At 42.4% G+C, this 18,256-nt stretch overlaps 1 protein-coding gene across 1 annotated transcript in view; it reads left to right on the top strand.

The window, feature by feature from the left end:
- The window catches only part of cfap91 (cilia and flagella associated protein 91), a 96,847-nt gene extending 86,107 nt beyond the window's left edge, over positions 1 to 10,740 (top strand). The window contains exons 15-18 of the mRNA XM_041211705.1: positions 215 to 363; positions 2,293 to 2,384; positions 5,978 to 6,156; positions 10,595 to 10,740. Coding sequence (XP_041067639.1) covers positions 215 to 363; positions 2,293 to 2,384; positions 5,978 to 6,156 — 420 coding nt within the window. The 3' untranslated portion in view covers positions 10,595 to 10,740. The remainder of the gene's footprint in view (positions 1 to 214; positions 364 to 2,292; positions 2,385 to 5,977; positions 6,157 to 10,594) is intronic.
- The last annotated feature ends 7,516 nt before the right edge of the window (positions 10,741 to 18,256 follow it).

The raw sequence follows: 18,256 nt of genomic DNA, 5'->3' as shown, positions 1-18,256 counted from the left end.
CATGCCATTTGCTGACCTCAAGGCTTCCACAGCCTATGCACCAGTGGTGCCACAGAGCCCAACTTCCTGGCCTAGAGGTTTGCTGTCAACCTTCCAGGTCAAAGAAGTTGAGTGATGGTGAGAATCCCTTAAGGAAATTGTTAATGTAACCATTTATTCACTCTCTTCCTCCAAGCTATGTCAAGTGATTTTCTATTATCCTTGTCTGGTGCAGGTTGTTAAAGTACACCAGACCACAGTGGACTCTTATTTGGAAGACATCTTGTTGAAGTCTGTGCAAGATACAGCAGAGGATCAAGCACGCCAAGAGATCTGTAAAATGGCTGATGAAATCAATGATATTGCCTATGAAATTGAACAGCAGTATGTAGCTTTTAATTACTTGTTTTGTGTATTTAAATTTGGTCAGCTGTGAATTTTATTATCCTGATCAAAAGACAAAATCAAAAGTTGAATCAGAATAACGTTTGCCTTTTTGTGGCATTTTCTACCCAAATTCCATCTTTAAAGATATGTGTCTTTGAAATCCCTCTATTACTCTTTCATTTACAAGTTCTATCATTTAGGATATAGTTTGCATTCTTTTCTTCAAATTAATCTCCTTTCTCTGCCTACTTCTCTGCATTGAATTGCATCTGCTCAATCCTATCTATACCCATCTGCAGTCACCTATATTCTTCCTGACGTTTTGCCATGCCTTCTAATTTGGTATCATTATAAGATTTCAATATCATTTCTCTTGTATCTATATCCAAAACATTTATATGAATGAAAAACAAGAGATACCAGCACAATCCCTAGGTGCACCATTACTCAGATTCTGCTAGTCTGAAAAAGAATATTTATTTCTAATCTTTGCTTTCTGTCCTTTCACAACCTCTTTATCCATGCAGTTACATGAGGAACATATTATGGTAAATCTGACACAAACTCATTTCACCTTCTGCAGCATTGCATTGTGTTACTAGGCCTAGGAATAGAAAACTAATATAGACTGCAGAGGCATCAAGTATATTGACATTCAGCTTCTGCAAAGCAACACACATGCAGACAGTAGCACTCTGGATCATGGGGAAGCCTGCAAACCACAAGACTTTGCAAATATTCCAGCTCCAGCTTGGAAGGAGCCCAAAGTTGATGGCTACAGTCACCTTCACAGCCACTGGCAATGCGGTCCTCACCCTGCTCTGAGGCTGTAGTTGTGGCTGCAGCAGTGAAATTCCAGTGATAATGTCCTACGTGGAATGCAGATATCTGACACACTATCCCTTCCTGAGGTTCAAGTTGAGGAATTTCTCCTTGAACGCTCTGGATGGCTATGGCCACCTGCTGAGTGTTGTTCTTTCCCCCCTCCCCCAACACCACCCCCCCCCCCCACCCCACTCCTCCACCCCTCTCTTCTAGCAATTTTCCCTGCTCTGAATAATTACATCTCATTCTCCCAGTCATTCTGTATTTCAAAGGAAATGTCCACTACTGCACCCATGTCAGGGAACAACTGGTTTGTGCAGAAGCCTTGATGTCAAAACAAAGTTTGTTAGCATGTGCCACATCACTTTTTTTAGACTTTAGCAACATTAAACAATTATGAAAACCACATAACTTTTCTACAATTGTAGCATCTGCCAGTAGAAATTAATCAGCAACTAACCGAAAAATAGTTGATGAACCTTAAATCGTGCTGGTGGGATTTCGGGAGGTCTTGTGGTACAATGGTAGTGTCGCTACCTCTGGGCCAGAAGCTTCAAGTTCAAGTCCTGCTTCAGGACTTGATGGCCATGAAAGATGTGTCACAATGTGGCCAAAATAGTTGATTCTCAATCCGTAAATCCTTCCAATATGCCTATGGCAGGAGGTAAGAGCAGGAGTGTTTCCTGGTCAGCCATCTGCAGAAAGCAACGACAATCCACTGCAAGGCTTTGCCAAACTTAACCATGGAACAATCACAGAAGTCAATGGGTGGGGGGGTGCGAGGGGAGGGCGTTCCTTCCTGCTCCTGAACAGTCATTCGGTTGTGCATGATTAAGACTGCACATTAGCTAGAATGTTAAGCTCCAAAATGGTAGCGTGGTATCAAATCAGCGTTGCACACCAATTGAAATCACAGATTTGCTTATTTTAAATACTTTCAGGCGGATGCTCACTGTATGCAGCTTACCGCCCTAACCATTATGGCATCTGGCATGACTCACATCACTTACAGTGCTCAAAACCCAGCACGAGAAATCTGAATTTTGCTGCTGCAGTGATTTATTCTGCTAAAAAGTAATTCAATCTTCATTTTCTCATTAGCCGGACCCATTTACAATCGGAAGAGATTGTTTCAGAATTGGTCCACAGCTTCCTAATTCCAGAAGTGCACAAAATAATAATGAGGGACAGAGGTAAGAAATATTCAAGTGTGTGGATAGAGAATGAGAAACATTAACCCTGATATTAACTGGGAGAATGGGAGGAACAGAGGTGTACAGTTGGCAACCCTCATGTCCTCCTTTTTTTTCTTTCATGTGTTGCAGGCATCTTTGGCAAGACCAGCATTTGTTGCCCATCCCTAATTGCCATTGTGAAGGTGGTGGTGAGCTGCCTTCTTGAACCATTGCAGTCCATGTGGTGTAGGTACACACACAGTTAGGAAAGGAGTTCCAGAAATTTGACTCAGTGACAGTGAAGGAATAGCAATGTAGTTCCAAGTCAGGATGGTGTGTGGCTTGGAGGGGAACTTGCAGATGGTGGTATTCCCGTGTGTCTGCTCCACTTGCCCTTCTAGGTGGTAGAGATCACATGCTTGGCAGGTGCTATTAAAGGAGCATAGGGGAGTTGCTGCAGTGCATCTTGTATATGGTACACTGCTACTACCAAGCATTGGTGGTGCAGGGAGTGAATTCCCAGCCTCTGACCTGCTTTTGTAGCCACAGTATTTGTATAGATTGTCTAGTTAAGGTTTTGGTCAGTGATGCTGGAACAGCTTGGCTAGGGGCACAACTAGTTGTGATGAGGCTGAGATGGAACATCCACTCTTCAGTAAAGTAATGGAAGGGGTCATCAATAGTGCTATCAAGTGGCACTTGCTTAGCAATAACCTGCTCACTGACAACCAGTTTGGGTTCTGCCAGGGCCACTCTGCTCCTGACCACATTACAGCTTTGGCTCAAGCATAGACAAAAGAGCTGAACTGCCGAGGTGAGGAGAGAGTGACTGCCCTTGACATCAAGGCAGCATTTGACAGTCTGTGGCATCAAGGAGCCCTATGAAAACTGGAGTCAGTGAGAATGAGGGGGAAACTCTTCGCTGATTGGAGTCATATCTAGCACAAAGGAAGATGGTTGTGGTTGTTGGAGGTCAGTCATCTCAGCTCCAAGACATCACTGCAGGAGCTGCTCAGGGTAGTGTCCTCGGCCTAACCATATTCAGCTGCTTCAATCATGACCTTCCTTCCATCACAAGGTCAGACGTGGGGATGTTCGCTCATGATTGCACAATGTTCAACACCATTCGCAACTCCTCAGATGCTGAAGCAGTCCATGTCAAAATGTAGCAAGAGCTGGATAATATTCAGGCTTGGGCTGACAAGTGGCAAGTAACCTTCACACCCTACAAGTGTCAGGCAATGACCACCTCCAACAAGAGAATATCCAACCATCACCCCTTGATGTTCAATAGCATTACCATCACTGAATCCCCACTATCAACATCCTTAGGGTTACCATTGACCAGAAACTGAACTGGACTAGCCATATAATACTTTGTGGCTAGAGGCTAGGAATCTTGCAACGAGTAACTCGCCTCCTGACTCCTAAAGCCTGTCCACTATCTACAAGGCACAAGTCAGGAGTGTGATGGAATACTCTCCACTTGCCTGAATGAGTGCAGCTCCCACAACACTCAAGAAGCTTGGCGCCATCCAGGACAAAGCAGCCTGCTTGATTGGCACCACATCCACAAACATTCACTCTCTCCACCACCATTGCACAGTAGCAGCAGTGTGTCCCACCTACAAGATGCACTGCAGGAATTCAGCAAGGCTCCTTCGACAGCACCTTCCAAACCCACGAGCATTACCATCTGGAAGGACAAGGGCAGCAGATAGATGGGAACACCACCACCTGGACATCCCTCCAAGTCACTCACCATCCTGACTTGGAAATATATTGCTGTTCTTCACTGTCACTGGGTCAAAATTCTGGAACACCCTTCCTAACAGCACTGTGGGTGTACCTATACCACATGGACTACAGTGGTTCAAGAAGGCAGCTCACCATCACCTTCTCAAGAGCAACTAGGGATGGACTATAAATGCTGGCCCAGCCAGCGAAGCCCACATCCCATGAATGAATAAAAGCAAAACATCTGGCTGAAGATGATTGCAAATGCTTCAGCCTTGTCTTTTGCACCAATGTGCTGGACTCCTCCATCATTGAGGATGAGGATATTTGGGGAATCTCCTCCTCCTGTTATTTAATTATCCACCACCATTTAACTGGATTTGGCAGTACTGCAGAAATTTGGTGTGATCCATTGCTGTGGGTTCGCTTAGCTCTTTGTATTGCTGCTTCTGCTGTTTGGCACACAAGTAGTCCTGTTTTGTAGCTTCACCAGGTTGACCCCTCATTTTTAGTTATATCTGATTCTGCTCAAGGAATGCCCTCTTGCATTCTTCATTGAATCAAGGTTGATTCCTTGGCTTGATGGTAATGGTAGAGTGAGGAATATGCCAGACCCTAAGGTTACAGATTGTAATTGAATATAATTCGGCTGTTGCTGACGGTCCACAGCTCCTCATGGTTGATAAGTTTTGAACTGCTAGATCTGTTCTGAATCTATCCCACTTAGCATGGTGGTAATGTCTCACAACACGATGGAGGGTATGCACAGTCTAAGGATGGAGTGTGGGGATGCCAGAGGAACAACAAAGTGGGCTGGGAAGATCACAGGCCAGAAGAGGGACATTGATGAGTGAGTTGGGAGAGATTGTGGTTCAATGGGGGTATGAATACAAGAACTGGGAATGATTGGAGATCAGAGGGCCCATCAGTGGGAGCACTTTAAGAAATTAGGGGAGATTGTGAGAAAGTTGTGGGAGGCCAGGAGAGGGCTTGATGGGGGCTGGGGACAGGAGGAAACTGGATGAGAGGTGGGGTCTGACCTCTGCAGAGATAACAGGTGGACTGAAAGGAAGCACTCCTGATCCTCCTAGTCCACAAGCAGTGCTAGGAAAGTACTTAACTGTTCCAAGCAGCAATCCCCACCTCCCTTTACATTTCAGATTTTTCCTGAGCTTTTTTACGTTTTTACTTCTCACCCAACAAATACTCACCCATTTTAAAAAAATCCCCCAGTTATATTTGGATTTATTAACAAAACTAATTTTTGAATATGATGAACCAAATATGAAGGCAGGGGCTAAGTTGAGGTCTAAAAATCTCACATTTTGCGAGTTGGACCATTCTGTGAGGCCACATGTGCTCTGTTTTCTTTATTTTGCTGTAATTTGCAAACTGATATCATTCCTCAACTTCTCACTGCATCTATGCTAGCAGACCCAATAAAATCAGTGAGAAATGATGTAAAATGAAATACTAGGAGAGGTTTGTTTAATTCTCACTATTATATATTAAGTATCCATGTCTTTAAGGTGGCTTTAAGAGGTGATCAATGTGGCCAAAAGCAGTTGCTTTCTTTGTGAAGGGTAAGTATTCATAAATGCCATCAGAAGTGGACGTTTTTCTCAATGCGCTAAACTAAAACATTGGCCAGGATTTTACGGCCCCATCGCAGCGTGTCTCCCCCAGTGGATGTGGCACGCCATTTAAATCTCCATTCAGTTTGGTGGGATTGTAATATCCCGGGCGGGAGGGGCCTTAAAATCCTGGCCATAATCTTTAGGAAGGGTTATGTAATTTTATAAACACCTCTAATTTTGCTTTAGAATTTCATGAGACATGTGCCAAGAATCATTTTTCTTCTTTTCTTTTGACAGTAAAACAATTCCAAAGTAGGCATCTCCTTGTTGCCCACCACATCATTCATAATGAGGCTGAACGTATTATGACAGATGCAGCTCCATCTGTATCACCATCCAGCAGTGCTGCAGCTGATGTTATGAATCAGGCACTGAATGAGGTTGAGAAAGAGATGAAGAAGACGTATGGATCATAAGTGAGGAACAAGAAAGTTTTAAATTGGCACCTGAGATTAGGAAAAGGAAGTGGAGAGTAATTTTCAATTGCATCACTTGGGTGGCATGTGCTGAGTAGATCACATACTTATAGAACTCGTCCTATTTTTACAAAAGCTAAATACTGTAGATGCTGGAAATCTGAAATAAAGACAGAAAATGCTGAAAGTATTCTGCAGGTCAGGCAGCATTTGAAGAGAAACAAGGGCCCAGGGTTTTTGCTCCCGAGGCGGGTAGTACGAATCAGGAAATTTCCCGGCTTGCAGCTCCCATCTTGGGAGAAACACCCCCAAATAGTGCAATCTTCATTCCAGCATTGGAAGTTGGTTTGGGGTGGAGGATGGTGGTGATGGGGTGGTTGCAGGATACATTGTCAGGCCTGCCACCCCATATGCAGATTGAAGGCAACCACACAGGCAGCCAAGTGCCAAGGCAGGCTGTTTAAAAGGCCTGCCTCAGTTCTCTGGTACTTTCTTACAGTTGTTTCATTGGATTTTAAGCCCTCTAGCCCTCACCCATCATACCCCAACACCCTCCCACCCACTCTGCATGCCACCTCCATGCCCAATTCCAACTTAATGCCAACACATGCCCCACCCACCCCATGGACCCTTATAGCTCCCGTGCCAACTCACCCATTACCCACCATGGGCAGACCTCAGGAGCCGTGTTGAGATGAAATAAATAAAGGTCTAAATATCTATTATAGCCATGACTATATTAAAACATATAGTTTTAAAACGTATAGATTCATTGAAGCCTGTTCAAAACTTTAAAATCTCCTCAAGTGCTTAAGCCCTATAAAAACAAACCTCACATCATAAATGACTAATCCTTTAATAAGCTTTTTTTGATCTATCAAACTGTGAACTTAAGACGCCCTGCTGAGATAATTATAGCTTATGGAAAGCAGCCAAGCATTCATAATGATAGCCCTTGGAGAAATGTCAACAAACAGCTATTGTAACTGCTAGAACAAAGTTTCTTTGACGCTCACTGACACAGACGGCCTTTTTTTAATTTTTAAAGGGGTGGGGATTTAAATATCTTCACATCATGACAGTTCTACAGACCTCATTTTTCCTTCAAGAGCATTTACTTCTAGTCTAAAAATTTGTGACTCTCACACCATGGTTTAAGACCCCTACAGTGAAAATTGGGTATTTTTGAACTGTGTTGAGTTCAAATGGCCCTGCTGTGTTCAGGTTTCCCTTATGTGTGAATCATGCCCACCCCCTTTCCCCTATTGGTAAAGATAGTATCCGTCGTAAATGGCAGAGGGACTTCCACATGTAGGTTCTGGCTACCATTTTTATAGGTCTGCAGACTCTCCAGAACTCCATGAAAATCTGGGCCAGAGATAATGTTTCAGGTCGATGACCATTTGTAACAGCTTTTAAGCAAAACTAGAGGAGAAAGAGAGTTGGGGGTCGGAGTGGGGAGGGGGCAACATAGGGCCACTTTTTCTGTGATAGGGTGGAGGCCAGTGTACCTCTCATAGGCCCATGTTTACTTTCTCTAATCACTTCATGAGATTAAGGGACATGCACAATTTTCCAATCTAAAGAAACAGTTCCTGAATCAAGAGAACTTTGTAAGATTTATAGTTGGGGTATCTGTAATGTTCTCATCTACTTCCTTTATAACCCTGGGATGGAAACCATTTGCTCCTGGGGGTTTGTCACTTTTTAGTGCCTTTATTTTCTTCACTACTGTTATTTTGCTTGTGTTAATTTTTATTAGTCCCTGATCCTGATTCAATATTGGTTTCCTTGGGTTGTCTGGCATGCTGACTTCTTCCTCTGCTAAAAGTGCTGATGCAAAGTAATTATTCAGCTTGACAATATCAGTATGATCAGTTTTTAAGAGGCCCACATTACTCCTGACCCTTCTTTTCCTATAATGTAAATCATTTTTGTGTTGATTTTGATATCCCTCGCAAATTTCCGTGAACAGTGTTTCTGACCTCCTTTCCTCTCCAAAATCTTTGAACGTATTATCACCTCCCAAATCTGTTCCCACCTTTCTCAGCATTCCATGTTTAAATCTCTCCAGTCAGGTTTCCATCCATGCTACAGTACCAAAATGACTTTTACCAAAGTCACAAATAACATCCTATGTGACTGTGACAAAAGTAAACTATTCCTCCTTGTCCTTCTCGATCTGTTTGCAAACTTTGACCCAGATGATCACTCCATCCTCCTCCATTGAAGTTTGCCTCACCTAACTCTAGAATATTCATAGCTGTTTCAAGTTTCTCCCTTCCAAAGCATTACGTTGAACTTGATTATATTATGATTGCTATTACATAAATATTCACGTATCAATTGGTGTTGACTAAATCTGGCTCAGTATTCATTATTAAATCTAATATGGCATGTCCCATTGTTGGCTCTAGGACATATGCTGCAGGTAACTATCCCAGACATACTCAGTGAATTCTGACGTGTCAGTCTGCTTCTCACAATGTGTATGAAAAAGTCCCCCATTAAAACTACTCTGCCTTTTCTCCAGTCTCTACACATTACCTCACCCCTAGTAATGTTCTTGTAAATTTCTTCTGCACCATCATCCACGCCCCTCCCTCCCAAACCTTTGACATCCTTCCTAAAGTACGGTGCCAAGAATTGAAAACAATACTCCATCTGAAGCATAAATAGTCTTAAAGATTTTGCGTAATTTCCTTCCTTTCTACTCTTTGCCTCTATTAATAAGGCGCAGGATTCTATATATTTCAACTTGTCCTGCTGCCTTCAAACAGTTATGTACATACACCCCTGGTCTCCCTACTCCTGTAAACCATTTAAAATTATAACATTTTGTTCATATTGCTCCTCATCATTCTTCCTACCAAAATGTATCACTTCATATTTCTCTGCATTAATTTTCATCTGCATTGTGCCCATTTCACTAGTTTGTCTATGTCCCTCTGAATTCTGTTACCATCTTCCTCATTGTTTACTATGTTTCTGAGTTTTATGTCATCTGCAAATTTTGAAATTATCCCCTGTATTCCCAAGTCTAAGTTCTTAATGTGTATCAAAAATAGCAATAGTTTTAATGTCAATCCCTGGGGAATGCCACTGTGTATATATACTTCCCTCCAGTCTGAAAAGCAACCATTTTCCTCTACTCTCTGCCTCTGCCCCTTAGCTACTTTCATAGCCACACTGTTACTGTCTTTCTAATCCCATAGGCTATAATTTTGCTAACAAATCAATTACATGATACTTTGTCAAATGCCCTTTGAAAGCCCATATACACAAAATCAACCACACTATCCTCATCAAAACTCTCCTTCATTATTTTTGCCAAAGAACTCAATCAAGTTAGTCAACCACAATTTGCTTTTAACAAATCAGTACTGACTTTCATTTATTGTCTCATACTTTTCCAAATGCCAATTAATTTTATCCCATATTATTGTCTGTTAAAATTTCCCCACCACTGATGTTAGGCTGACTGACCTGTAGTTAACTGGATTATCCCTCTGCTCCTTTTTAAACACAGGAGCTACATTTGCAATCCTGTCCTGTGACACCATCTCCAAATTGAAAGAAGCTTGGGATGGTGTCAAGGGATCTTTTACATCCATCTTAGAGGGCAGGTAGGCCCTTGGTTTAATATCTCATTTGAATGGCAGCATCTCCGACAGTATAGCACTTCCTAAGTACTGCCACATAGGTGTTCAAGGTAAAGCCCGATCACACCGCTATAATTGGGATCAACTATAAGACAAAGAAATGGAAAAAGACCAGGGGAAGAAACTGCAGGCAAGAATTGAAAATTAATTCTCCAGTTCAAAAGGCATAAGTAGACTTTTGGAAGGAAATGATTGTCTAGGAATATGAAGTAACTAATATTCTTTGCTTTAGATGATAAACATTTTCATGTGTTTATTGTCTTATTAATGTTGCATAGAAAGCTATATTTTCAGCTGGGTTAGAAGTAAAAATAACAACTGGAACCACTTTGAAAATAAATTCAACCAGGTACTTGATAGAAATTACAGCCTCTCGGATGGTTACTTTTGAATGGATTCCTATACACTTGTATTTTAAGTGAACCAGAGTGATTAATTTGCTTGTTTGAGAAAATATGAGAAGTTACAGATAGATTGTTATACAATGTGTGATACACAGTTATTACACATAACAAATACTTGAAATGAAGGATTCCAGTAATTCTAATAAGCCAGTATGGTGTCATTTGATCTTTTAAATTAGACTTACAGTCTCATAACTCCTGATTAACAAAAAGCACAGAGCTTCAATTGATTTTAAAGGAAACCATCATAAAAAACTCAGTTATAAACATATCTGTATATTATGAATTCTGCATACTTGCAGCTGAGTTTAATAATCCAGTTACTGTTTGAGCATGTTTAAATGTTATTGAAACCATGTTCTTTTCTTTCAGCTATTTACTGCGATTATTTCATCCACTACTCTGAATATTTAAGAAAGAAAGAAAATAAGAAGTAACTTTAGAGTTTATTTTGTTCTTTTTAACATGCACTTTATCCATGAGCTCTTTCACTAACTAGAAATCCTTAAAATAATTAAATAGACATAAATTTGTAATAGTACACTAACAATTTGAACAAAAAATAAAATGTTTAACTAGCATTGTTGTGTGCTCATTAGATGAGGTGCAACATGAAAATATCACTCAGACCATCTGTTTTCACCTCCGTAACATCACCCAACTTCACTCTATCTCAACTGATCTGTTGCTGCAAGCCTCGTTTATACCTTTGTTATCTGACTTGATTATTCCAATGCACCTCTGGTTGATCTCACGCATTCTACTCACTGTAAAATTAAGGCTATCCAAAACTCTGCTGCCTGTGTCTTAACTCACACCAAGTCCTTTCATTTATCATCCCTGTATGCCCTGACCTTTATAGGCTCACAGTCAAACAATATCTTGATTTTAAATTCTCATCTGTTTTAAAATTCCTCAATGTTTTCACCCCATTCCCACCTTTGTAATGTCCTCCAGCCCTACCAGCACTCCAAGATATCTACACTCATCTAATTCTGACATCTTGAGCATCCTCAATTTCAATTGCTTGTTGGCCGTGTCTTCAGTTGACTAGGCCATAAATTTTGGAATTCCCTCCCTAAATCTCTCTGCCTGTCCAACTCGCTTCCCTCTTTTAAGACACTTCTTAAAACCTCTCTCTTTAACCAAGCTATTGGTCATCTGATTTAATAGGCAGAATTTAACCCAGCTCATCGCAGTAGGAACCTTGGTGGCCAGGCCCACTTAATCACATGAGAGGCCCCACGTCAATCTTCTGGTGGAGGTTGATGCAGGATTCCCAGCTGCTGATAATGGTGGTAATTAGGCTCATTAATGAATCAATTGTTGCCCATTATCTGAGCTCACCACCATTGATTGCTGACTCAAGGCTTAAATGGGAGCCACACAACCATACCGCACCTCCCAAAGCAACTCAGCAAACTGCTGAAAGCCACACTTCATCTTGCCTCCTATCTCCTGCCACCCTCGCCAATTCCCAGGACCCACACCTCGTGACCCCATCCTGCCTCACTCACCTTTAGCCTCGGGTCCCTCATTGTTCCTGGGCCTCCTAGTGGGTGCATTACTGGCAGCTGCCACCACTCCTGGTGGCACTGATGGGAATGAGGAACTGCTGGCCTCTGATTGGCCGGAAGCTCTTGGCAGGCAGGACTTCTGCAACCTGGGTCTCGACTCCAGGGTGGCTATTTTTGTTGCCTGATGAGCAATTACTTTCATCAGCTTCCCCCCTCCACAGAACTAATGGGGTTTCTCCAACAGGTGAGACCCTCGTCCAGTTGATTAAATCCCACTCAGTATCTCCTTATGTGGTCCAGTGCCATATTTTGTTTAAAATACTCCTGTGAAATACCTTAGGGAATTTATTACATGAAGGACATGATACAAATCTAGGTTGATGATGTTGATTAACCATATCTGACTGGGATAGACACAAGCAGATTGAGATTTGATTTAAGTCATCACAAGATCACTTAAGGATGCCAACAGTCATTCAGCCTTCCATAATTACCCTACACATAGCACATTGCTGCAGCTAATTGTTTCTTAAATGATTTGTGGGTTTTAGCCTCTACAACTCTACCCAGCATTCATTTTTTTATGTTGATCACCCTGTGTCCTAAAGTTACCTTTTACTATTTTGAATCTATGTCCCTTCATTCTGGCCCCAGATTAAGGTAGTATGCCAGATTAACTTTTTCTAAATTAATTATTACTTTGTGTACCTGATAAGATCATGTCTTAGATGCATTTTTTTACTTGCTGAAAAGCCTGAGTGTCTCTTGTTCTTTCCCATAACTCAGACCACTGGCACTAAGGGTCAGCCTCATGGTTTTTTTCCTGCACTGTTTCTAGTGCTTGAATGACTCCTGTGTTTATCAGCAACTGGAACAGGATACATTCCCCAAGGTTGAAAGTGACCAGTGCACTGCACAATTTGATCATGAATTCTTCTGACTTTTATTCAATATTTTAGCTACATAGTTGGACATTCTGTTGGTTTTGTTAATTGCTGCTCTGCATTGATTGGATCTGCTGAGTATTAAATTTAGCAAAACTCCTAGGTCTCTTTCAACTCATTCTTTGTTATTTCAATATTATTCTTGAATGACGTAGTTAAAACAGGAAATTCTGGGAACACTTAAGTTTGGCAGCATCTGTGGAGAGAGAAACAGAGTCAACGTTTCAGATCTGTGATCTTTCATCAGAATCAATTCGTAGCATGCTTGTGCCCATGCAGATTAAGGTGGATAAGACACAAAATTTGTCTCCTTGCCACATTTGAATAATTCCAGCTTGGTTTTCTGCATTTTCAGCATCGCTCTTTCCTCAGCACTGCTGATGAGCTCTGCGAACAGCAGGAGGGCCAGGTAGTGTTGTTGTAGGCCACATAATTTAGAAAGCATACTCTTTCTTAGAGGCAGAAGGCAGGATTTAATGGCCGCAACAGTGGCCTTGTCCACCAGCCAGAAAGCCAATGGCAACCTCTGTTTCGGTTTTGAAATGCAACATTACTAAATGTCCTTTCTGGCTTGCTGTAGTCATGTGACCTCTGCCACGAGGGACTATTGCTGCAAGCAGCTATCTTACAATCAGTTCAATAAATACTTTCCTCCAAGAAGCACTGTAGTCTTTGACCTTGAAATATGGTATCAGAGTGGAGCTAAAATAGAGTTTGAAAACCTGGCAAAGCTGTAGAGAAGCCACAGCTACTAAAAAGGAAACACGGGTTCAAATCTGCTAAAGGCTGCTGAAAAAGGACAAGGAAAAGCAAACAAAACCAAGGCTGCAAGTAAAATACTGGGTGAGTTAAAATCACTGTCAACTTTCCCCTCACTGCTCCAGTGGAAGTGAAACGTGATATGTGGCAGAACTGACAGTTTTTCTACTTCCACTGGCAAAATTACAAGATTGCAACAGATTAAATAAACAAGCTGGAGTCAATACAAGTAGCCACATTTCCAACACTGCTGGGGAGAGACTGCTACAAATTGTATTCCATCCTAAGTCTATCTAACAAACAAAAGAAACAGATGAGAGATTTTGAATGCCTTGAACACATGCTTTGAACCCCATGTGAATGTAACATACGAATGCTTTGTTTTCAACACTAGAACATGAGGTGAAAAGGAGTCCATTGATCAGTATGTGACTGCAGTAACACAGCTTGCAGAATCATGTGAATTTGGGCAACTAAAAGATGATCACATTAAAGTTAGGATTGTCTTAGGCATAAGAGACTCCTCAATGAGAGCAAGTCTACTGAAAGAGTAGAGACTTTTTCTCAAAGTGATAGGCATGTAGAAATGTAAATTGTCAGCTACATCACATGTATGGCAGAACTGACCAGGAGATACATTATGCTGAGAGACACTCCAGGCCGAAAGAGCAAACAATAACAGACAAAGGGCAGGATGCAAATACTGCATTGGCCATCATACAAAGGAAAAAAGAAGGATTGCCCAGTGTGGCAAAAGCAGTGTTTTAACTGCAAGAAGCCAAATCATTTCGCACACAAGTGGTTGTCTAGAAAGGAGTACAGCAAGCCTAAACAGGTGGCCACTAGAGATATCAGCAGAAGAGTCTAATGAAGCACAATACATGTCACAGCAGTTTGGTTCTGTCAAGTCTATGGGTGATAAATAATTTGTGTCTGTTACAATGATGACTGCAAGAGATCAAGCAAACAAGAACTGTCAGACACTGATGTGTCATGTAACATCATGACCTTCACAGAGCTGTACAAGTGGCTCAACATGGCAAATCAAAAATGAAGCCCTCAAAAGTAAGGTTCAGGCTATATGGTGGCACAATACTCATACTGAGACGACAAATTAGTCTAAAAGCCAAACACAATGGCAAGAATGAAAATCTGGAGTTCCAGATCATAGATGGTATGCAACAGCCATTCATCTCAGCTGGAGAAAGTCTAAAACCTGGACTGGTAACCCTGAACGTGCCAACAGAGATGTACATCATGTCACAGCACACAAAACCTTTGACTGCCTAACAGATACTAAAGGGGTACAAACATATGCTTACAGGGTTGGGACGTCTACCAAGAGAATATCATCTAGAAGTAGATGAGAGTATAAGACCAATTCAGCATTTGCAGAAGCAAGTTCCAGCTGCCCTCAAGTCAAGCCTAAAAGATAGGATAGAAGAGCTGGAAAAAATAGGAGTAATCAAAAAAGTGACAACTCCTACAGGCTGGATTAGCAGCATGGTAGCAGTGAAACAAACTGGAAAGCTTATGCTTAGACCAAAACAATCTAAATAAAGCACTGAGGGGATCTCACTACCCCATGCCAACCATTGAAGGAATTTTGCCACAACTTGCCAAGGCAAAGATCTTGACTACCCTAGATACGAAGAATGGTGGTTGGCAAGGGAAGTTGGATAAAAGCAGCAGCTTTCTAGCTACATTCTGGATGCCATTCAGGAGATACAGATGGTTGTGCATGCCAATTGGCATTTCTATGGCTCCAGAAGAGTATCAACGCAGACAGCACGAGATAATGATCTTCCCGGAATGGAAGCCACAGTGGATGATCTACTAATCGATAGATGCGGAGACACACTGGAAGAAGCCATAGCCAACCATGATCAGAATTTTATACAACTGCTAGAGAGAGAGCTTGCTAAATGAACCTGAAGCTGAACAAGAAAAAATTGCAACTGAAGATACCTGAAGTCAAGTACATAGGTCATGTATTGACAGAAAAAGGTCTTCGCCCGGATCCTGACAAGCTGAGAGCTGTAGCAGCCATGCAGTGACCAATAGATGTGAAAGCAGTGCAACAATTTTTTGGATTCGTAAACTGTTTAGCAAAAAATTTGCCAAATTTGGTGTTGGAGTGTGAACCATTATGCAAGCTCACTGCCAAGGATGTGTAGTGGCACTGGGGCACAGGCAAGAAGCAGCATTCATGAAAATCAAACAGCTAGTGACGACAACACCAGTGCTGAAGTACTATGATGTCAATGATGAAGTGACTTTGCAGCGTGACACCAGCGAGACAGGCCTCGGAGCAACCCTTATGGAGCAAGGAAAACCAATCGCATTTGCATTCATGTCACTAAAGCAAATGGAAAAATGCTACACTCAGATCGATTAGTGTGTGCCTGGCTATTATTTTTGCACGTGAACATTTTCATCAATACCTGATTGGAAGAGACAAAGTAACAGTGGAGTCCGACCACAAGCCACTTCAAAGCATTTTTCTCAATCTGCTACTGCCTGCTCCAAAGCATCTGCAAAGAATGTAACCTCATTTATAGAGATATCATCTGGACGTGACATACAAGCAAGGGAAACAGATGTATATCACTGACATGTTGTTGAGAACAGCACTCCTCATAAGGAAAGTTGAAGATGCTACAACAGAATGCAAAATCTTCCAGATTCAATATGAGGCAGCAGCTCAACATGATCTAGAAGCCATCACCCTAGCAGAGGCATTGGGCAGAATCGTCCACTCCCATTGGCATTGGCCATCATGATGGGCATGAGCGGACAATATGACAGGAAGGCCAAAAATCGGTTTCATGCCATCGTGAAGCCAGTTTGTAATTGTCTGCTCCGCCCATCAATGGTGGGCCACTTTTCCCACCACCGGACATCACTTTAATACACCTGCATATCATTCTAAGCCCTGCTTTCTGGAATCATCCCTCCATATTGGATCATCTGAGCATGTCAACTTGATTGCACACCGACGTGTTTCACAACTGTATGTAAGCAATGTGCACAAGGTGAGCTGCACTGCACTCGGTCTTCAAAGTTTGTTTGCCTACCTTTCTTCGGGTAGCACTCATGGTCATCAGCGCCAGGCTTCTTATGCAGCAACGCATCATTTTTAGGGGAACTCACGGGCAGGTCTCAATGTACCAGACCAGCCGGAAGGCAGACGTGGCTTTTCAACAGCCGCTGGGCTAGGGCTTGCTTGGGGACGGGGGAGAAGTGGCCTCAGGCAAGGGAAGAGGCTGCAGGGTGAGGGCTGTACTGTGGAAGGGGTGTATCCTAGGGTGTGTGTGGAGGCACATGTTGATCTATGCAAACGGCTTCAAGATGGTGAGGGCTGAGGAGGCAGTCTGTAGAGGAGATGAGGCCAAATGGTGATGTGAGTGTTTGTGTGCGAGTCAGTGAGTAATGTCCCTTGAATTGGCAGTGAGTGAGATTCCAGTGAATGTGAGAGTTTAGGATAATGAGATGCTTGCCTTACCCTGGCAGCATGGATGAGATCATTCATCCGTTTTTTACCTCTTGTATGCAGCATTGGCACTGACCACCTCTGCCACCGCCTCCCAAGTCAGAGTGTTGACTCTGATGGGCCTCCTCCGGCCAGAGCGGGAGTAGAGGACATCACGGCAGGCCTGTAGAGTGTGCAGAAGGCATCCCAGGAATGTGTCACTGAATCAGTGGGGCTGCGCTCTTCTTGGCTTTTGGGGCCATGTCTTCACCAGTGTCCTCCTGGGCTGCAAGCATTGAGAAGTGTGCGCACAGCTGCAGTTTAAATATAGCGCCCTGTGTGAGGGAGCAGCGAGGGAAAGGCGTGGTGGGCAAACTGGAGGCCGCCCACCAGTGAGATGGCATGTTTAATTAGGTGGGAACAGAACGATATGGCATGAAAACCCACCAATGTGGCTGGCAGGTAAAACGTCCTTTTATCTGCCCACTACCAAACTTCGGGCAAATCTGGGACGATTCTGCCCATTGAATCTGACAGACAAGCACTTTGCTCAAATCAAGTGAACTACCCAACAAGCTGCAACTCTGCGATAAAAACAAAAAAACTGCGAATGCTGGAAATCCAAAACAAAAACAGAATTACCTGGAAATACTCAGCAGGTCTGGCAGCATCGGCAGAGAAGAAAAGAGTTGATGTTTCGAGTCCTCGTGACCCTTCAACAGAACTACTATTTATCTAGTTCTATTTATCTAGTTCTGTTGAAGGGTCATGAGGACTTGAAATGTCAACTCTTTTCTTCTCCGCCGATGCTGCCAGAGCTGCTGAGTTTTTCCAGGTGATTCTGTTTAAGCTGCAACTCTCCTAGAGTTGCATGAAATAGTGATGAAAGGATGGCCTGAGAGTATTGGTATTGTGACCTGTGTGATCATAAGAACATATTGGGCATTTCAAAATGAATTGACATGGTAGCATCCTGTACAAAGGAGTCACCATCCCTAAGGAGATGGGAGGAGAGATGCTGAGGCGCACCCATGCAAGTTATCAAGGAATTGAATGAAGTCTGGGAAAGAGAAGTGTCCTACTGGCCAAACATGAGCAATGAAATTAAAGACTGCATCGGTCAGTGCGGTGCTTATAATGAATACCAAGCTAAACAAACTGGAGAACCTTTGATGATGCATATATCCCAGACAGACCATGAATGAAGCTGGGATAGATTTCTTCACTCTAGCAGGAATTGATTATCTTATCACTGTTGAATATTATTCTGACTTCTGGGAGTTAGACCAACTGACTTCAACGACAACAGGAAAAACAGTAGAATGCCTAAAAGCACATTTTA

This window comes from Carcharodon carcharias, chromosome 18, assembly GCF_017639515.1.
Source record: "Carcharodon carcharias isolate sCarCar2 chromosome 18, sCarCar2.pri, whole genome shotgun sequence".
Lineage (NCBI taxonomy): Eukaryota > Metazoa > Chordata > Chondrichthyes > Lamniformes > Lamnidae > Carcharodon > Carcharodon carcharias.
Note: the sequence above shows the minus strand (reverse complement) of the source record. Positions and strands in the feature narration are given on the sequence as shown.